Here is a 22,183-nt window from a genome sequence, read left to right as displayed (position 1 = left end):
GTTTGAATCCCTGATCTCCCAAAAACTAGGTTGGGTGACTTTGGGTAGGTTTTTTAAAATCTCTGTGTTTTAGTTACTGCTTCTGTAAAATGGGTAGAATATCAATATATATTTCATTGAGTTGTCGAGAGAATTGAATATACATCAATTTTTAAAAACTGTGGCCTGCACACAGAAAGTGCTCCATAAATATTAGCTGTTTCTGAGTTGCAGAGTCTGCCAATATGAATCAGAGCATGTTAGTACCTGTCATGATTCCATGGACCTTTAAAGAGAATTAAACTGAGGCATAGAAGTTCAATTACCACACCTAGTGACACTGGGACACTCTGTAGGACTAATACAAGGCCCTAAGTTCAGGGCTCCTTGGAGAGCATTTTCTCCTGATTCTGACACCCTCACAGGACACTCAGCTCTGGCTGGGACATTTGGTCCAAAAGAACAAGAAGTTTTTCTCCCTGGAACAGGGAAGTGGAGGGACTCAGTGGTCAGGGGTGAGTGTGGACACCTAGAGACTGCCATCTTATCTTCTGTTTTCTCCAGAGCAGCTGGAGTCTGACTGCAGTGCCAGAAATCCTGGACAGCAGTCTGTGTGTCCTTGAGACTATAGTAGGGATATGTGACCCACAAGAGCACTGTTACCATTTTGTTATCATTCCCAAAGAGGACCAATCCCCCTTTGGTGACCACCCCTGGTCGACGGGCTTCTGGGATGGGCAAAGCTTCTCCCTCTGGCACCAGGCCTGCAGTGTTCAGCGTTGAGTTGAAAAACGTCACCTTCTGTTTGGAAACAGGACAGAAAAACCAGAAGGTGGTGAATGAGAAGAGGTCCCCACCACTGGAAGCCTAGGCAGGGCTATGGATAGTGGAGCAGAGGGCAGTGCAATGTGGGCCTAGGACTCTGCCTCCAGAGGCACAAGCAAGGCCTGGAGAAGACTTGGAGGCCTCTGGAGCCCTTAAGCCCTGTGTGCCCCTAATACCCTTTGTGTTGCCCCCCCAGCCTCAGATCTCAGGTAGACAGATTGGGCAAAAATCTGCTCAAGGCACCACAAAGTGAGGACACCTGCCCTAGTTATGCCACCAAGCACTGGTCACTTTGCAAAGGGTCTCATAATGGCAAAGGCAGCAGGGACTGTGTCAGGGACTCCCGGACACAGTCTCGGCAATTGGTCACTGATGAGGGGTTTGGACAGTCTGGGACTTTGTGAAGGGACTTTCCATGGACTACAAAGTCCCTGCTCACAGTCTTGCCAGACCCTGATGCCTCAGAGAGCCTGTAAGCAACACCTGCTTGCCTTGTGCCCAGCCCCTGGCCTGAGCATGCTTTCCTGCCCCCTGGAGCCAAGCAGAAGTCAGAGGTGGACCTGGGGTCTCCAAGAGCCCAGGGGTGAGAGTCAAAATATTTTACAAGCAATGCAGCTCAGCCCAGACTTGATGCAGGGCTGGGAGGCCTTGAGCTGTGCTGTCCCTTTACCCTTTAGCCACCAGATGATGGGTAGGTCTCATAGTCCTAGGGGAGGGGCTGAAGTGGCTGTGGGAACTTGGATGTGATTGGAGCTCAGAGCAGTGGCTATTTACCAACCAGTCTTGCAGCCAATGGGGCATAGCAGTGGATCTAGCTCAGTCCCAGCCTCACATGAACGCACCTGCCCACCAGCCTCTGTCCAGGCACCTGGCACCTTGTCGTTCCCACGGATCCAATTATGAATGGCCTCTGCTGGCTGCTCCCAGTTGATCTGTGGGGCAGGATATGTCTGCTTAACCAGTCTGTCTCTACTCCTTGACCATCTGGGTAACACCCCTGCCTTCCCTTTCAACCCTGATAACCCCTGACAGCAAGTAAAGCCTGGGAAAGAAAGTGGGAAAGTCTGGCTTCTTAGACACTAGTCTGAGTCCCTGAACTGGGTGGGTCTCTCCTTTGTACCCATGCTCTGAGTACTCTCTGACTCTCAAGACTTTCATAGGTTGAGTGAATGCAAACGGATGGTTTGGGGAAGATAATGTTCCATTGTTAAGATGGACAAGGCCTTATGCAGAGTTCCAGCACAAAGTGCAGGCCCATCCCATAGTGCTCTGCCAAGTGCTTCTCCCAGCCTACAGGACTCACACAGATCCCCACAAATCACCTCCCAAGCCTTGAGCAGAGATACAGCCCATAAGCACTCAAGACTCTACTTGTGACAGCTTTGAGGAACCGAATTACCTCTCCTCCCTCATCTTAGAGACTTCTGGCACCACAGCTGATTTTACACACACACACACACACACACACACACACACACACACACACACAGTTCTTTCTGGGAACATTGCCTGTGCAACGATCTCCTATAGAGAAACAGGAAAAAAACAGAAACAACACTGTTCCTTGCCTGTCTGGGTGCCACTTGCCTTCCCCCATCCACAGCTTTGCTTATTCTTCCCCAGGCTGGGAAGCCCTCTCTTCTGGCCTTAAACAATTACAGCCTAGTTGCTCAGCCAGAACCTCAGCCTCCCCAAGATACCCTCCACACTCCAGCCCAAGCACAGATAGGTTTCAGGGTGGGCAGAGCCCTGGCACTCACCTTGGCTGTTTCCTTTTTCTGAATGCCCTCGTAGGTGGCTCCTTCCTCAGGCTGAGGGAGTCTGGGGGCTTTGCCCTCAGCAATCATCCTCACAGCCTGCACCTGGGGAGGCCCAGATCAGTTGGTATCCCCAGCATTAGGACCTTCCCCATACACCCATCCCCTGGGTTCACAGAGTCTGGACCCTGCCCCATACTAATCATACATACCTGGCACACAACCACCTAAGAAATATCTCCTGTATGAAGAGATAGTGCTAATCCTAATCCAATTCCAATCTGTACATGGGGCACAAAACCCCACCCTCTCTACTACACAAGGTTTTAGAAGATTATATAGAACACACACACACACACACAAATTTCCATGTTTTCTTGAACATTTTTTATTGTTGTTCAAGTACAGTTTTCTGCCTTTTCCCTCCATCCTTCACCACCACCTAAACCTTGCTCCCCTGTTTCCACCCCTCCTTGTTATTGTCCATGTGTCCTTTATAACTGTCCTGTAAACTCTTCACCCTTTCCCCCTATAGTCCCCTCCCCTCTCCCCTTTGGTCACTATCAGCCTGTTCTCAATTTCAATGGAATTCTATGCAGCAAAAAGAAAAGAGCTCCTATCCTTTGCAACAGCATGGATGGATCTGGAGAGCATTATGCTAAGTGAAATAAGCCAGGGAGTGAAAGGCAAATACCATATGATCTCACCTTTAACAGGAACTTAATCAACAAAATGAACAAGCAAGCAAAATACAACCAAAGACAGTGAAATTAAAAAACTTTCCATGTTTTTTATCTAAAACCTTCCCTGCCTGGTAAGAAAAATGAAATGTGAGCCTCCTGGCATATTTGGAGGTCTGAGATTAAGCTGGGAGTAGTTTCTCTGTTTAAGGAAAGAAAAAGATTGTGGGACAAGGAATCAGGGCAGAGGGGAGGGGAAGCAAGGAAGGTGGGCTTATGGTGAGGAAGGGGCTGGGAGAAGAGGCCCCAGGGACAGAGAGACTAAAAATGATGGGAGTATGAGAAATACCTAAAACAGTACCGCCTAGTATAATGTTCTGTGGTGATGAATACATTCTACATCTGTACTGTCCAATACAGTGGCCATCAGCCAGGTGTAGTTCTTAGGGACTTGACTTGTAGCTCGTGAAACTGAGAAAATCCATTTTTAATTAGAATTCATTTTAATTTAATAGCCTCAGGTGACTATTAGATAGCACAGCCTTAAAGGATATTTTTAATTGTTTACTGGGAGATATGCAAGGTAATGTGTTTCTCTGTCATATCAAATCTCCAGCAAGTTTAATTTGCATGGGAAAGAATACAAAGAGGCAATGAACACACCTAAAAAAAAAGGTGGCAGCAGACCAGACTGGCTGAGGGAAATGAACAGCTGACATCTGGTTAGCAGTGAGCACTTTTACCTCATTGTTATGATTATTGTTACTGCCAAATAACAAATGATCTCCTCCTGGAGGCCTCCTGCCTGCTTCTGGAATGGGTGAGAAGCAGAAATGTGTCTGCCTTTGGCCATCACTAGCTGCCCTCCTCCTGCTGGACCACCAGTGGCCTTGCACAACTCCAACACCTTTGGAGTCAGGTCCCACGGGGTGTGACTGTCGTGCCAAGCACAAGTGTCTCTGATTTTCAGTTATTCTTGTGCCTTCCTCTGGTAACAGAAGCCTCTCTCATGGTAAAACTTGGTCTATAAAATACACCTGGAGGAGCCTTCCTTCCCCAACAGGCCAGGGCAGGAAGCATGTGAGGTTTGCCAGAATATTCCATCATCCCGGTTAGTGATTGGCTCAGGGTGGTCACATGACTCCCAAATCAGCCAATCACAGTCTTCTCTGATTTTTTATTTATGAATTCTAAGACAATAGGGATTTCTTTTCCCCTGGAACCCAGAGGTGTATGCCTTGACCTACCAGTGACTACCTTTCCTCCCATTTGAGAGCAGGCAACCCGAGAATGAAGCTAACCAAACAGAAAAGAAGAATCAGGAAGAAAAAAAGAGAAACAGAATCCTAGTGACATGGCTTAAGCCTCTGGATTCAGCCATGCTTGATACCATCCCTGCCTTTAGTCTTCTCTGTTAAATGAGTCAAAATGTTCCCTTTTGGCTAAAGCTTTTTGGGCTGGGTTCTGTCAGTTGTAAGCAAGAGTCCTGCCTAACACAGTATCTTATATGTCCTAATTCTGCCTCTTTAAAACCCTGAAATGAGAGTTCTCTCCTTCCAGAGTCCTGGAATTGGGGAACCGATTCCTGGCCAGCTTCAACAACAGGCTGGGCCTAGAGAGGGTCTCCAGGACAAATAGGCCATGCAGGTACATGTGGCAATGCCACCTCCCAGCACTTACCATCCCTTTGATGCCTTCAGGGAAGAGGAAACGGTTATACAAAGTGCTCACAGTGTCGTCTGGGAGGATCTCACACTCTTTCTGGAGCAGAATGTCCCCAGTATCCAGGCCATCATCTGCCCAGAAGATGGTAAAACCCCCTTTTTTATCTCCATGAATGAGGGTCCTAGGGAAAAGTAGAATGAAACCCTGAGTCTAGCAGAAAAAACAACAGAAGATGCGTTGGGGATGGTCCCTGCCATTCTCCAGCACACATCCTTGTTTCCCTCAAGCCCTAGGAGGATTGATGCCTGCTCTGGCAAGAGTGGAAAGGAGAAAAAAACAGTATTTATTGACACCAACCATGTGCCAGGCATTGCAGTAAAAACTCAATATACCTCTAACTTAATCTTCCCAACTCATGTAAAAGGCATGGCATGCCCCCTTTACAGACAAGGAAATTGAAGTCCAGAGAAGTGAAGACACATGGCTGGAGATCTTGGTGTGTGAATTTCAATCAGACCAGTTTAACTGCAAACCCACTCTCTTTTCCCAACTCAAATGTCTCCCTGCCCTGACTACTCATCCAAACTGCCCCACCCACTCAACACATCACCCATTTATTATCTTCTTAGTACTTCTCATCATCCACCTTTATCTCTTTCCAAGTGGGTGCTAGTGAGAATATGGAAGTGGGTGGATTTTAGAGCAGGCCACTAGGCATATCACCTGGGTTGGTCCTGGTAGCCTCCTGGGTGAGGCCACCAGCAAACCCCTTCACAGCTGTTTCTGAGACCCCTGTCCACTTTGCAGTTTACTGTAAGAATACAGAGTGCTTAGCAATGCCAACCTCTAGTTCTCTTGAGCATTCTTTCTAACTGGTAACATTTCAGCAATCTGGTATATGGATGCCATCTAGCATGGCAAGACAGGACAGGCACCTGCATAATGCCTGATCGGCAGCCACAGAGAAAAGCTCCAGGATAAGGGAAGATGATGATTCAAGCAGAGGGTGATGTTTTTGCCATCTTACCAGTTGATGGCCGAGGCCCCTCGATGCCGGGGGAGCAGACTCGGGTGGTAGATAATGGAGCCATGGCGGGGGGCATTGATGACCTCCATGGGGATGAACTGGGTGCAGAAGGGCAGGACATTGAGCTCAGCACCCAAAGCCTGGTATTTTGCCACCACGTCAGAAATAGCCTGTCCTCCCGCCCTCCAGCGGGAGAACTTAAACACTGGCACTCCATCCTTCTCAGCCTCCAGGCCTGTGGGATAGTGAGTGAATGAGTGAATGAGAAATTGGCCCCTTTTCACACCCACCCACACATGACCACCTCTGCCTTCCCAGCAAAGTGAATCATGCATCTTCTCCCAGTCCTGTCCAATTTCATCCTTCTTCAATGCCCCGTCAGTCTCAAACCAGCAGCACAGAGGGGACAGCATTAGCCAAGAGTGAGGTTTCTGTCTGGACTGACTTCTGTTGACAACTAAGACATGACAACTGAGCTCCTCCTTCTCCCAGACTCCTGCCTAAGCCCCTATGGCTGACCTTTTGACCTCATGCCACTCCCAACACCTTTACCATGCCCATCACCAAGTTACTGATCTCCATCCTTTTCCTCTTTCTGCAGTGGGGTTTGGGACCCCTGCAAACTGCAAAAGCACTGCCAATATGGGTGTCAGAGGGGGAAAGAATAAGAGAGAAGGAAGGGCTCACTCCTTTCTGTGAGCTCTTGTCCTGTGAGCATCACCCCAGCCTCACTTCTTCACCCCAAAGAAGCAGCTGAGTCACTTTGCAGTCTTCCCAATATCTGCAGAACTAGCCTCAGTGCACACAACTCCCTCCTGCCGCCAGTGCCTGCAGTCCAAAGTCCAAGTCCTAGCCTTCATGCACCTCCTCTTGACCTGTTATCAGCACCCATGGCTAGCAGTCTCTCCACACAGGTCTGAATTACAGACCACAATTCCAAGTTTTAGAAGTTAGAGCTTCTTCCCTTGATTTTTCCCAGCCTTAGAGGTGGCAGCTACCTTCTGCAGTCATTATCCTAGTATCTTCAAGTTCTCTTTTGTATCATCTATCGGATACTTCACTGTACTTGATTCTGTTAGTACTCCTGATGTCTGGCCCCTGACTAGACCTGACCCACCTTCTATCCCCCTCTGCCTCTGTGCCTTTGATCAGTGTGAGAAGATTGTCCTTGTAAAAGCTGTTCCCACTGTGACCAAAAGAATATTTCTGTAGGACATCTCAGGTAGGGTCAAGCAGCAGCCCCAGCCAGGCTCAGTCTGGGTCCAGGCTCAGGGGCTGGTGTCAGTGGTCACTTAGTGTCTGCGAGCTGAATTCAGGCTATGTTAAGGGTCATAGTGGAGTCAGATCTAGGAACAAGGCCTGGTTGACATCAGGGTGGTGCTGGAGTTGAATCCAGGGTCAGCCTGCACTGCTGTCCTGGGAGGCTCAACTCTTCCTTATGAATTATAATCTTGTGCTTAGTCAGCTACATAAGGCCCCTTTCCTAAGCCTGGCCCTTACATTCTATATCTGTCAGACCTGAGAAGGATCCGTAAGTGTCCATGGAGAGCTTGTGAATCTGAGCTGAGGACCCCTGCATCTTGCTGTGCTGCAGAGGTCCCCAGCTTAGCCAGAGATTCACAAATTGTGCTCCTTATAGGGCCAAGGGCATTAGCATCACTGGAGAACTTGTTAGAAATGCAAATTCTCAGACTCCATTCCACCCCTCTGAACAGAAACTCCCAGATTAGAGTCAGTACTCTATGTATCAGGACCTCCAAGTGGTCAGAACACAGTTACTCCTGCCTGGCATTTCTTTCAGAGCCTGGGTACTAGGGTCAGAAAACCTGGAGCAGTCAGACAATGGGGCCCTAGGAGCAAGGTGGAGATTTTCCATGGCCCTTGCCTAAGATGCAAACCCCACCCCACAATTAGGTGAGGAGGTCTCCACTTGTTCCAGAAAATCCAGGCAGCCAGTTGGCACTAGAGCAGAATCAGGGTGGACCATGTGTGGCTGCCTCTGACCAAGGGACACCCACAGCCCCACCAGAAGATCCTGCAGACTCTGCTCCCATCCACCACAACTTGCTCTTTTGGACACCCCATTTCCCTGCTCCCACTCACCCAGGGGGTCCACCTTCCCATTCTTGTCTGGGACAGTGAACACGCCTACAACCTCATGGCCTTCCTTCCTCAGCTGGGAGTAAACTTCCTGGCCAAAGAGGCTCTGCCCAATAACTGCAATCTTCATGGCAGCAAGGGAAGTTCAGAAGGACCTGGGGAAGGAATAAGGTTGCAGCATTAGATAGGGCTTGCTGGCCTCAAGGAGGCAGTTGCACAGAGCCTAACTTGCTTGCTCCTCTCCCAACCTCTCAGCTCCTTTCTGGGGCTCCCTAGCGGCAGGCCACTGCAGGGAAGCTGTGAAAGAACCAGAGAAAAATGGTTCGATGAGGGTTGGAGGGACTTTAGATGTTACAATGGGTGAGATGCAGAGAGACAGTAAATTTAGAGACTCCTTGAAACCTTCCAAATTGGCATGGAACACTGGGTATCAAGTTCCCTGAGGCATATTTGATCATATTTCTGTAGCTAACCAGTCTGCGACCTTGGTCAAGTCACATCAAGCCCCAGTTTCCTCATTTGTTAATGAGAATGATTCCACATGCCTCAAATGACTTTCAGCCTATAAATATGACTTAGATGCACCAAGAGGGCCCAGTCCTGAGGGCTTGTCTACCTCAGCTTCACAGGAAAGCGTGCTCCATAGACAGACCCTAAGGACGGCAGATAGGGGTGGGAGGTGGGAGGGGTGCCACTGGGCTGGCCAAGAAGAAGGAAGATAATATGGAATGATGCATAGCTAGGTCATGTGAATGTCTCCAACATTTGCTTATTCATTCACCATGCTCACATCCATAAAACCCAATTTACCTGACATATTTCTTTAAATTGTCTATTTACAAAAACATACATATTTTGGGAAAATTTTTATATTTTTTATTTTTTAATATTTTATTTATTTATTTTTTAGACAGAGAGGGAGGGAGAGAGAAAGAGAAATATCAATGTGTAGTTGTCTCTCTCACACTCCCCACCAGGGACCTGGCCTGCAACTCAGGCATGTGCCCTGACTGGGAATCAAACCGGTGACCCTGTGAGCAGGCAAGCACTCAATCCACTGAGCCACACCAGCCAGGGTGGGAAAAATTTTATTAAAGTTACATACTTTATACACAAAGAAAAGTACACAAAACATAGGTATGTAGCTCAATGAATCTTCACAAACTGAACACACGTTTATAATCAGCAATCAGAAAAAGAATTACTTCATAAGCATCCCCTTGAACCTCTTCCAGTCACTATTCCCCATAGCATCGAATACTTTTACCTGTTTTTAAAATATATATATTTCATTTACATAAATGGAATCACACATTGTAATGTTTTGTGGATTTTCCCCCTCAATATTATTTATGTTGTTGTACTGTGGTATTTCTCATTGCTGCATAGTATTTCATTGTGTGAATGTAAATACATACATTTATTTATCCACTCTACTGTTGATTAGCATTTGGGTAGTTTTCCAGTTTGAGGCTATTACCAAAAGAAATGCTATAAAGATTCTGCCACATGGTTCTTACCGTATATAGGAATACATTTCTATGGCATATATACCTAGGAGTGAAATTCCTGGGTAACAGGTATAAAAATGTTCAGCCTTAGCATATTCTGCCAGTTTTCCAAAGTGGTTGTACCAATTTCCACTACCATGTGTTCTGCATCGTGGCCTTGTGCTTTTTCATTTCAGCTATTTTGCTAATATGAAATACAAATGTATCACTGGGGTTTTAATGACTAATGAAGTTGAGCAGCTCTTCTATGTATATTGGCCATTTGCATATCTGTTTGTGGGAATGGACTCTTTGACTCTTTTGTCTATTATTTCCACTGGGTGGTCTTTTCCTTATGATTTGCAAGTAGTCTTTTGTTTTTTAAAATAACATAGATTATGAGTCCTCAGTCAGGTATATATGTATGAAAAATATCTTCATTCTGTGGTTTTCTTTTGTTTTTCAAATATGTTTGTGGATTTTAGAGAAAAAGGAAAGGGAAGGGAGAGAGAGATACAGACAGACGTCGATTGGTTGCCTCCCATATACACCCTGACCAGGGATTGAACCCCCAACCTTTTGGTGTACAGGACAATGCTCAAACCAACTCAGTCATACAGGCCTGAGTCTGTGGTTTTCTTTTCAACTCTCTTATGGTGCTTTTAATGAACCAAGAAGTCCCTAAACTTAATGCATAATAGTATACTTTATCTAAATTTTCTTTTGTGGTTACTGGTTTCTGTATTCTATTTAAGAAATCTTTGGCCACTCCAAGTTCATGAAAATTGTCTCTTTGTCTCCTAAAATATTTTTCTTTGGTAAGACAAAGAACTAAAGGTTATAAGAGAGCAATGGCAGTTATTTAGACAAATAGTGTTAGAACAACTGAACACTTATATGCAAAAAAATGAATCTAGACCTTATACCCTTCACAAAAAATAATTCAAAATTCATCATAGACTTATATTTAAAACACAGAACTAGAAAACTAGGTCACACAGAAGAAAACCTAGATGACCTTGGGTATGCAGTGAGTATTTTAAATAAAACACCAAGGGCCCTGGCTGGTGTGGCTCAGTGGATTGAGTGCCAGTCTGTGAACCAAAGGGTCACCAGTTTGATTCCCAGTCAGGGTGTATGCCTGGGTTGCGTGCCAGGTCCTCAGTAGTGGGTGAGTAAGGGGAAACCATACATTGATGTTTCTCTCCCTCTCTTTCTCTCTCCCTTACCCTTTCTCTAAAAATAAATAAATAAATTTTTTAAAAAATACAATACCAAAAACATATTCATAAAACAGAAAATTGATAAGCTGAACATCACTGACATCAAAAACTTCTGTTTTGCAAAAGCATTGTCAATAGAATAAGAAAAGCCACAGACCAAAAGAAAATATTTGCAAAAGACTTATCTGGTGAAGAACTGGTATTTAAAAATAAACAAAGTAGCCCCAGCTGGTGTAGCTCAGTGGATTGAGCGCGGGCTGCAAACCAAAGTGTCGCAGGTTCGATTCCCAGTCAGGGTACATGCCTGGGTTGCAGGCCATAACCCCCAGCAACCGCACATTGATGTTTCTCTCTCCCTCTCTCTCTCTCTCTCTCTCTCGCCCCCTCCCTTCCCTTTCTAAAAATAAATAAATTCTTTAAAAAAATAAAAATAAATAAAGAACTCTTAAAACTTAACAATAAAAAATAACCTGACTAAAAAATGGGCCAAAGATTTTAACAGACATATCATCTAAAAGATATACATATGACAAATAAGCATATAGAAATATGCTTCATATCCTATGTCATCAAAGAAATGCAAATTAAAACAACACTGAGATACCACTACATACCAACTAGAATGGCCAAACTCTGGAACATTGACATCAAATGCTGACGAGGGAGTGAAGCAACAAGAATACTCAATCATTGTTAGCGGAATGCAAAATGATACAGTCACTTTGGAAGACAGTTTGGCAGTTTCTTACACAACTAAACATATCCTTAATGTATAATCTAGTAATTATGCTTCTTTCTATTTACCTAAAGAAATCGAAAACTTACATGCACACAGATGTTTATCATTGCTTTATTTGTAATTACCATAACTTGGGAGCAACCAAGATGTTCTTTGGTAGGTGAATAGATTGATCAACTGTGGTACATTCAGATAACAGAATATTATTCAGCACTAAAAAGAATTTAGCTGTCAAGACATGAGAAGACAGGAAGAAACTTGAGTGAATATTACTAAGTGAAAAGGCTACTTACAGTAGGATTCCAACTATATGATATTCTGGAAAAGGCAAAACTATGGAAATAGTAAAAAGACCAGTGATTACCAGGGATTGCAACAGGGGAAATGTATGAATAGGTGGAGCACATAATTTTTAGGGCAGTGAAAATACTTTGTATGATACTATGAACATGGATATATGTCAGAATACACTTGTGCAAATCCAGAGAAGATACAACATCTAGAGTGAACCCTCATGTCAACCAGAGACTCTGGATGACACCACAGTGTAGTCTCATTTGTTTATTTTTGCCTTTGTTTCCCTTGTTGTTGGAGTAGAAGTCACAAAAACTTCACTAAGACTGATGTCAAGGAACTTACTACCTATGTTTTATTTTAGGAATTTCATGGTTTAGGCCTTACATTCAAATATTTAATCCATTTGGAGTTAATTTTTGTGTATGGTGTAAGATAATGGTCTAGTTTCATACTTTTGCATGTGACTACCCAATTTTCCCAACATCATTTACTGAAGATACTTCCTTTTCTCCATTGTATGTTCTTGGATCCTTTGTTATAAATTAATTGTTCATATGTGTGTGGGTTTAGTTCCAGGCTCTCAATTCTGTTCCATTTAACCATGTATCTTTTTTTCTGCCAACACCATGCTGTTTTCATTACTGTAGCTTTGTAATATTGGCTGAAATCAGGGAGTGTGATAACTTTGGCTTTGTTCTTTTTTCCTCAAGATTGATTTGGCTATTGGAGGTCTTTTGTAGTTCTATATAAACACTGGGATTTTAAAATTCTATTTTTGTGAAAAATGCTATCGAGATATTGATATGGATTGCATTGTATCTGCAAGTTGCTTTAGATAATGTGAACATTTAACAATGTTAATTCTGGTAAGTCGTGAGCATGGAATATCTTTCCATTTTTTTGTGTCTTCAATTTTTTTTCAACAGTGTCTGATAGCTTTTAGTATATAGATCTTTCACCTCCTTGGTTAAATTTATTTCTATTTTATTCTTTTTGTTGCAATTGTATGGGATGGCCAAAAAGTTCCTTTGGCTTTTTTCTATAAGATGGCTCTAGCAGCGCTTATTTGTCTTTAACTTCATTGTAAACAATTTTTTTTAGATTGTATTGTGACAGCTTTCATATCAGCATGCATTAAAAAAGAAAACTTACCAAACTGGCAAATTTTTGTGCAGCCATTTTAATATTGAAGATTGAAGAAAATAAGCCACATTTTTAGCATATTATGCTTTATTATTTCAAGAAAAGTAAAAGCACAACTGAAACACCCCTCCCCCCAAAAAAGAAAAAGATTTATGCAGTGTATGGAGAAGGTGCTGTGACTGATCAAATGTGTCAAAAGTAGTTTGTGAAGTTTTGTGCTGAAGATTTCTCGGTGGACAATGCTCCACAGTTAGGCAGACGAGTTGAAGTTGATAGCAATCAGATCGAGTCATTAATTGAGAACAAGCAACATTGTACCACACGGGAGAGAGATAACATACTGAAAACATCCAAATCAATAAAGTTATTGGTGAAAATGAAAAATGTGTCTTTTACAGAAAAAACTAAATGGACTTTTTGGCCAACCTAATAAATAGGATTGTTTTTTAATTTCTTTTATGAGTTTTTCCTTGTGAATATATAGAAATGCAACAGATTTTTGTGTGTTGATTTTGTACTCTGAAAGTTTACTTATTTTATTATTTCTAATACATTTTGCGTGGAGTATTTAGAGTTTATATATATAAAATCATGTCATTCATAAACAGTAAGAGCTTTACTTCCTCCTTTCCAATTTGGATGCTTTTTATTTCTTTGTATTGCCAGATTGCTCTAGTTAGGACTTCCAATACTATGTTGACTAATAATAACAAGAGTGAACACCCGTCTTTTTCCTCAATGTAGAGGAAAATCTTTCAGTTGTTCATTGTTGAGCATGATACTAGTTATGGGTTTGTCATGTATGGACTTTATTTGTTGAGGTACTTTCCTTCTATGTCCATTTAACTGAGAATTTTTTGTTTTATCATAAATGGGTGTTGAAGTTTGTCAAAATGCTTTTTCTTTTTGACACCCATTGAAATGATCATATGGTTTTTATTCTTTATTTTGTGAATGTACTGCATCACATTGATTCACAAATGCTGATCATCCTTGCATCTCTGGAATAAATCCCACTTGATCATGGTGTATGATCCTTGTTACATTATATTAGATTTGCTAATATTTTGTTGAGGTTTTTTTTGCATCTACGTGCATCAGGGACATTGCTCTATAATTTTTTTTTTTTTGCATTTTCTTTGGTTTTGGTATCAGGGTAATGTTGGCCTCATAAAATGAGTTTGGAAATCTTCCCTCCTCATCAGCTGTTTTGGAAGAGTTTGAGAAGGATAATTCTTAAATCTCATTTGAGTATTTGGTAGAATTCACCACAAAGCTGTCTGTTTCTGCACTTTTGTTTTATGGAGTCTTTAAATTATTGTTTCAATCTCCTTACTAGAAATTGGTCTATTTAGGTTTTCTATTTCTTCATGATTCAGACTAGGAAGGTTGTATGAGTCTAAGAATTTATCCATTTCCTCTACATTTTCTAATTTTTTGGAGTTTAGCTGTTTATGGTAATCTCTTATGATGCTTTGTATTTATGTGGTGCCTGTTGTAACTTCTCTGTTGTTTCTCTTGATTTTGGTTATCTTGAGCCTTCTCTTTTTTCTTAATGAATTTATTTAAAGCTTTATCAATTTTATCTTTCAAAAAAGCTCTTAGTTTCATCAATCTCTTCTATTGTCCTTCAAATTTCTACTTCATGTATTTCTGCGCTGATTTTTATTATTTTCTTTCTCACATTTACTTTGGGCTTCATTTGTTCTTCTGTGTATAAAGTTAGATTGTTTGATATTTTTATTCTTTCTTGAGATGGGCCTGTATTGTTATTTATGTCCCTCTTAGTACCCTTTTAGCTTCATCTATTGATTTTGTTATATTTTCATTTTCACTTTTCTCCACATATTTTACATTTCCTTTTTGATTTCCTCATTGAGTCAATAGTTGTTCAGTAGTATGTTGTTTAATCTCCACATATTTCCAGTTTTCTTCTTGTACTTGATTTCGTTTCAACCCACAGTAGTCAAGAAGATGCTTGATATGATGTCAATCTTCATAATTTATTGAGACTTGTTTTGAGACTAAATTTATTGAGACTTGTTTTGTGCCCAAATGTAGAGTCTATCCTTGAGAATGTTCCATTTGTACTTGAGAAGAATGTGCATTCTGTTGCTTTGGGGTGGTATGTTCTATATATAAGTCCGTTTAGTTTAATATGTCGCTTAATGCTGCTGTTTCCTTGTTGACTTTCTGTCTAGATAATTTTTCCGTTGTTTTAAGTGGGGTAGTAAAGTCATCCATTTTTATTGTGTTGTGGTCAGTTTCTCCTTTTAGATCTGTTAATAATTACTTTAAATATGTTGGTGCTCCAATGTTGGGTGAATATATATTAATAAATGTTATGTTATCTTGATGGATTGTGCCCTTAATCATTACATAATGTCCATCTTTGTCTCTTGTTACTTATTTTGGCTTGGTCTGTTTTGTCTGATATAAGTATGGCTATAATGGCTTTCTTTTGGCTTTGGTCTACTTATTATCCTCCACCCCTTTACTTTGAGCCTATGTTTGTCTTTAGAGCACAGATGAGTCTATGGCAGGCAACAATAGTTGGGTCTTGTTTTTTATTCTATCCAGCCACTGTGTGTTTTTTGATTGGTGAGTTCCTTCTATTTAACATCTGGGGTAATTGATATATGAGGGCTTACTATTGCCATCTTATCTTGTTTTGTATTTTCTATATCTCATTTCTCTACTTATGTTTTTGTCTGACAGTTGAGCTTAGAGATTTTCTATGAAGTTTTTCACAGTTTTCTCTCATGTTTCATGTCTCTGCTCTAGATTGTTTTGAAATATATTTTATTGATTTTGCAATTATACTTGTCCCTTTTTTCTCCCCTTTATTCTCATCTGCCCTGAACCCCCCTCCCACGAGCAATCTACTCCTCCTTAGTTTATGTCCATGGATATACATATAAATTCTTTGGCTTCTCCATTTCCTATACTATTCTTAACCAGCTCCCTGTCTATTTTGTACCTACCATTTGTGCTTGTTATTCCTTGTACCTTTCCCCCATTCTCCTCCTACCTCCTCCCCACTGATAACCCTTCATGTGATCACCATTTCTGTCATTTTGTTCTTGTTCTAGTTGTTTGCTTAGTTTGTTTTTGTTTTTATGTTCAGATGTTGATAGTTATGAGCTTGACTGTTCAGGTTTTTGATCTTAGATAAGTCCCTTTAAAATTTCATATAATAAGGGTTCAGTGATGATGAACTCCTTTAACTTGACCTTTTCTGGGAAGCACTTTATCTGCCCTTCCATTCTAAATGACAGCTTTGCTGGATAGCGTAATCTTAGAAATAGGTCCTTGTCTTTCATGATTTTGAATGCTTCTTTCCAGCCCCTTCTTTTTCCAATCCTTCAAAAGGTTTCTTTTGAGAAATCAGCTGATAGTCTCATGAAAACTCCTTTGTAGATAACTGTCTTCTTTTCTCTTGCTGCTTTTAAGATTTTCTCCTTATCTTTAACCCTGGGTAATGTAATCATGATGTGCCTTGGTGTGTGCTTCCTTGAATCCAACTTCTTTGGGACTCTCTGAGCTTCCTGGACTTTCTGGAAGCCTATTTCCTTTGTCAGATTGGGGAAGTTCTTCATTATTTTGTCAAATACATTTTCAATTTCTTGCTCTTCCACTTCTCCTTCTGGCACCCTTATGATTCAGATGTTGGAATGTTTAAAGTTGTCCCAGAGGTTCCTAAACCTGCCCTCATTTTTCTGAATTCTTGTCTCTTCATTCTCTTCTAGTTGAATATTTCTTTCTTCCTTCTGTTTCAAATCGTTGATTTGAATCTCAATATGCTTCCCTTCACTGTTTTTTCCCTGTATGTTTTTATTTCACTTTTTCCTCCACTTTGTGACTATACTCAACCATTTCTGTGAGCATCCTCATTACCAGTGTTTTGTACTTTGCATCTGATAGGTTAGCTATCTCTTCATTGCTTAGATCCATGTTTGGAGTTTTGATCTATTTCATTTGGGCCATATTTTTTTTGTCTCTGCATGCCTTTATGTTGTAAAGTGTGGGGCCTCAGGTGTTTGTCAAGATGGGGCAACTGACATTGCTGCCTTGTGGCACCATATATGGGGAGGTGATCCAAGAGGGAACAATACCACTGCCTTGGCTCTTGGCCGGCTTTCAGTCACTCTCCTCACCACCCACAAGCAAACTGGGCCCTCCTGGTGCTGACTCCCAGGGCGGTGGGTACATTCTAGGTCCCTGTGGGTCTCTCCAATGAACTCTGCTTTGAGGCTGGAAGTTTCTCCCACAGCTGCAACCCCCACAGGTTTTTATGGCCAGAGGTTTTGAGGCTTTATTTCCCCATGATGGAACCCTGGGTTTCGTGGTCTGTCTTGCTCCCCAGTTGTTTCTCCTGGTTTGTGAGGCCATCCAGTCTGCCAGCCATTGCCTTGCCCACCGGGTCCTCCAGCCACTGCCTTGCTATGCATCTTCTCTTCCTAGCTGCCTGTCTCTGCCCTTCCTACCCATCTGAATGAATGTTACTTCAACTCCTTGGTTGTCAGGCTTTTTTGATTTATGGCAGTTCTGGTTATTTTTTGTTTTTAAGTTTGTTGTTGCTCTTCTTTTGGTTGTGCTAGGAAGCAAAGTGCATCTACCTACACCTCCATCTTGGCCAGAAGTCCTCTGCTTTAGATTTTTATTTTATGATTACCATGTGGTTTGTATAAAATGTCTCATAATTAAAATAGTCTTTTTATTCTGCTGATAGCATCTTATCTTCATTTTCTAGGTTCCAACCTTTTCTTCCTCCCATTTTATACTTTTGTTGTCACGCTTTATGTTGTAGGTTTGTTACCAAGTTTCAGTAGCTATAGTTATTTATGTTTTTTCCTTTAACATTAATGCTAACCTTTAGTGATTAATGCTCTATTCCGAAATAACTTTTTTCTGATTCTGTCTATGACTTTACTCAAAGTTTTGTATATTTTTTTCTGTCATTTCATTTCTTGTAAGGCAAATCTAGTGGTAGTGAACTCTTTGAACTTTTGTTTGTCAGAAAAAGCCTTCATTTCTCCTTCATACATGAACAACTTTTCTGGGTAGAGTATTCTTGGCTGCTAGTTTTATCTCTTAATGTTTTGAATATGCCATTCCACTCTTTTTTGGCTTGTAAGTTTCTGCTGAGAAATGTGATAGCCTAATAAGGGTATCTTTGTAGGTTACTGACTTCCTTCCCCCAGCTCCCTTCAAAATCCATTCTTTATCATTGACTTTTGACAGTTTTATATAACGTCTTGGAGAAAGTCTGTTTGCATTGAGATAACTAGGTATTCCATTAGCTGTGTAGATTTATACAACAGTTCTATCACCAGTTCAGGAGAATTCCCAGCTGTTATTTCTTTAAATAAGCTCTCGACTCCCTTCTCTCTCTTTTCTCCTTTTGGGATACTCATTACCTTCATGTTGCTTTTTTCTAATGGAGTTGGATAGTTTTCTAGAATTTCTTCAGTTTTCTTTTAGTTTTTATCCTCTTTTACCTGAATCATTTCTACAATTCTATCTTTGAGTTCACTAACTCTCTTTTCCATAATCTTGTTGTATTTCCAATGCTTTCTTATACATTCTTCATCTCATTTATTTAGTACTTCAGCTCCAGCATTTGTTCAATTATTTTTTAGAGTTTCAACCTCTTCAGTGCGGTACTCCTTTTGTTCATTAATTCTATTCTTGAGCTCACTGAACCGACCTTCTGAATTTTCTTGTACTTCACTGAGTTTCTTTAAGATAGTTATAGTGAATTCTCAATCAGATCACAATCTGGAATGGCTTTAAGTTTAGTTTCTGTAAAACTGTCATTTTCTTTTTGTGATATTGTGTTACTAAAATTTTTCACTGTGTTTGATGAATTTTTCCTCTATTGATGCATCTGAGTTGTCTCTAGTTAAGCCCTTTCCACCCTCCACTGCCTTTGCCAGTGGTATCCCCAGTGCTTTTGTTGTCACTGCCTGTGCCTCTAAGGTTGCTGGTGCCTTGCTGCTATCAGTGTCAATAGGTTGTGAGTACTGCTGCTATTTCTGCAAACTCAGGTCTTGGATGCCACTCCAGTTCCTGGAGCTTCTGGAGGTCATGGGAGCCATCACTGCTGTTGTGGGTACCAGGGTCTTGAAAGTGTATCTTGCTGCTGGAAGGACCAAGATCATAGTCACAACCACTACAGGGTAGAGGGTACCTGGGCTGTGTGTGCTGCTGAAATCCTGGAGCTTGGGGTCTTGGGCATTGCCATGATTACTGTAGCTTCATGTCACAGGCACCACTACTGCTGCCATGGGTACTGGGGTCTTGGGCACAGTCCCTTCTTCTGGGAGTCCTTTCTTCTGCACAATGGCAGGGGGATGGGATATAGGTGTCATGGACATTCCTTAGAATCTTAGATCTTCTGGTCATTGGCTCTGCTGCCTCCAAGAGGTCTAACCCACTCACCTTCAGATGTACAGATTTTAGAAATCTCTCAGATGTCCTGATGTGCTATGTGGAGGACCTTATGTTGGGCTATAGATGTCCTACTGTTTGTAACATAAAAAGAAAAACAAAGTAAACAACTCATGCTGCCACAAAGCTGATGTCACATTATCTTAATTTTTAAAAGGAAAATATTTAAAAACTTCGTTTTGCTTTTCATATTTAAATCCTTCTAAAATTTATTTTTGTGTACAGTATGAGGTAGAAGTCCAGAAATATTTTTCCATATGGAAATCAAATTAACCCATCACCTGATAATGAAAAGTCCTTCCTTCCTCCATTGAAAAGAGAATGTATCAGTAAATCTATATCTAGACTTGTATTCTGTTCTATTGGTCAATTTGTTTACCTTTGTGTCTACTCTAGCTGTTTTGTTTTAATTTATTAGAGTGGTAAAAGTTATATGACATAAAACTTGCTATTTTAACCAGTTATAAGTGTACAATTCAGTGGCATTATTTACATTTGCAGTGTTGTACAAGCATTATAACCATCTATTTCCAAAACTATTTCATCATCCCAAACAAAAACTAGAGATTATATCAGACTTCTCTTCAGAAACCAGGCAAGTGAAAAGAGTGGATTGAAATATTTAAAGTACTGAAAGAAAAATCCCATCACCCTAAAACTAGACCTAATCTGTATCCAGTAAAATTATCCTTCAAAAGTGAAGAATAAATGAAGATTTTCTCAGACAAACAAAAATTAAGGGAATATGTCACCATTAAACCTAACTTACACAGTATTTTAAAAGAAGTTGTTCAAGACTTCCAGTCAAGATGGAGGGATAGGTAGACACACTGTGCCTCCTCACACAACCAAAAAAAGGACAACAAATTTAAAAAGAAAAAACAACCAAAACTGACAGAAAATCAGATTGTATGGGAGTCAGACAACCAAGGACTTAAAAAAGAAACATTTGGAGGAGGAAGATGGCATCAGAGTAGGAGGGAGCAGATTCAGCTTCGCCCTGCACACGGGAGAAAATCCTGGCCGATCTACAGAGGAGCAAGCAACCAACATACCTCAGCATATGTGAAAATAGGGACCAAGGATTGTGGCGGAACCAAAAAACAAGTCTGTGAGAGGAATGCTGCAACATGGTAGGGTCCCAGGGACCAGCGTGGAGTCCGAGGGACTGCAGCCCCAGGCCCAGCACCTGCTGCCAGGTTTGCCACAGAGTCTTTGGGAGAGAGCTGGAACAACTGCTCGCTCCCCAGCCAAACAAGGTCTGAGTGGCACTGGGAGGAACCCAGTTGCTAGCAAACACACAAGGGCCGTGAGCACCCTTGGAGTCTGTGGACACCGGCGGGGTTGGGTGGCACAACAGGCCCTGACCCCCAGGGTCACTGGCTGAAGAGTTGGGCTGTGGGAGAACCCAGGCTGCAGTATGGAGCAGCAGGTTTGAATAGGAGGAATTTCTCAAGAGGAAGGAGTGAAAAGACAGACACTGTTTGGGGAGTTCTCCTACAGTAATCGCTCTGACCTCCCTGACACCTAGCCGGGCAGCGATCCCAAGTTTGCACAGAGGGTTGTGCTTGTGTGGAGGGCCTTGCACACCCACATAGCACTGGGAAGGGTGAGGCAGTCTGGCCGAGGGCACGTGCTCAAAAGGAAGCGCATCGCCGCACCCCAGTCCACAGCAGTAACCCTGCAGAAAGACCTGAATCCCACACCCAGGGCGCAGGGTCGAGGAGCCACGATAGCTTCCCAGACAGTGCACGCTGCTGACCCAGCGCAGATCCAGAAGGAAGAAAAGCCATACCAAACACCCCTCAGCCTGCCACAGCCAGCAAGACCATACAAACTGGTTTGGTTACTTTGAAACCAAAAGACTTTTTAATTTTATTCTATTTTTTAACAATTCTTAATTTTTAAATTTTTATTCTCTTTTAATTTCTTTTTCCTCTCTTTCCTCCTTTCTTGTTTTATTCCTTCCTCCTTTCTTTCCTCCAATTTTATCTCTTCTTTCTCCCTTCATCTGCCTTTTTAATTTTTTTTTTAAATACCTACAAGTGAGACAAAAATCTGGATCTGTGAAAAGACCAGAGTTGAACCCAAAGAAGGGGCATCACAACAGCTGTGACAGTGAGACAAATTTCACTCTGCTATTACAGAGAACCTGCAAGTTATTGCATATTTGTATTATTATTATTTTTGTAATATTCTTACATTTTTAATAGTATTGTAGTATTCCTCTTTTTTCTGTATAATCTGCTTTGCTAGGCTGGTTATATTGTATCAACTGATAGGTTTCTTCCGATATCTCTTTCATAGTGTATTGCTAATTTACTATCCTTCACCTCACCTGTGTCCCATTAGCACACTACTGAAGGTTCTATACTCCCTATTCTTCTTACCTAGATCTCATAGATTCTGTCATATGATTGTTGCTCTAATATTATTGTAAATAATTGCTGTTCCATGCAATTATAAATACTTCTTCACACCCCTCCCAGATCTTAGCCCACTTCACAGTTTCCTGAACTCTATTACTGTAGTGGTTAACTCTATTCTCTCACACACTACACCTATTTACTGTCTTTTACTCTCACCTTACCTCACAATCTGACCTCCCACAACCTCACTGCTTTCTAGATCCAACTCACAATCCTTCCTTCCATAACAAGAGTCTTATCTCCTTTCCATCATTTCTTAAAATCAGCTAGCTGGGTGGAAGATCACAGTTAACACTGTACTTGGCCAAAGAATCTCCTATCTCTTCTCTACTGGCTGCTACTGTAAATATCATAGAATACTGTCTTGCTGTCTTAA

The 22,183-nt window shown here is 41.7% G+C and overlaps 1 protein-coding gene across 2 annotated transcripts in view; it reads right to left on the bottom strand.

Moving 5' to 3' along the window:
• Window positions 1–22,183, bottom strand: part of ALDH1L1 (aldehyde dehydrogenase 1 family member L1) — a 109,334-nt gene that overhangs the window by 74,827 nt on the left and 12,324 nt on the right. For both annotated transcript variants that reach the window (XM_045849630.1, XM_045849631.1), the window contains exons 2-7: window positions 8,037–8,188; window positions 5,934–6,168; window positions 4,922–5,087; window positions 2,565–2,666; window positions 1,647–1,736; window positions 643–780 (exon numbers count right to left, since the gene is read on the bottom strand). In XM_045849630.1, the coding sequence (XP_045705586.1) occupies window positions 643–780; window positions 1,647–1,736; window positions 2,565–2,666; window positions 4,922–5,087; window positions 5,934–6,168; window positions 8,037–8,163 (858 nt within the window). In that variant the 5' untranslated portion in view covers window positions 8,164–8,188. The remainder of the gene's footprint in view (window positions 1–642; window positions 781–1,646; window positions 1,737–2,564; window positions 2,667–4,921; window positions 5,088–5,933; window positions 6,169–8,036; window positions 8,189–22,183) is intronic.

This window comes from Phyllostomus hastatus, unplaced genomic scaffold (genome assembly GCF_019186645.2).
Source record: "Phyllostomus hastatus isolate PE091 unplaced genomic scaffold, TTU_PhHast_1.1 phas_contig_80, whole genome shotgun sequence".
NCBI classification, from domain to species: Eukaryota; Metazoa; Chordata; class Mammalia; order Chiroptera; family Phyllostomidae; genus Phyllostomus; species Phyllostomus hastatus.
The sequence above is the reverse complement of the archived record's forward strand: the minus strand, read 5'-3'. Positions and strand labels throughout refer to the sequence as shown.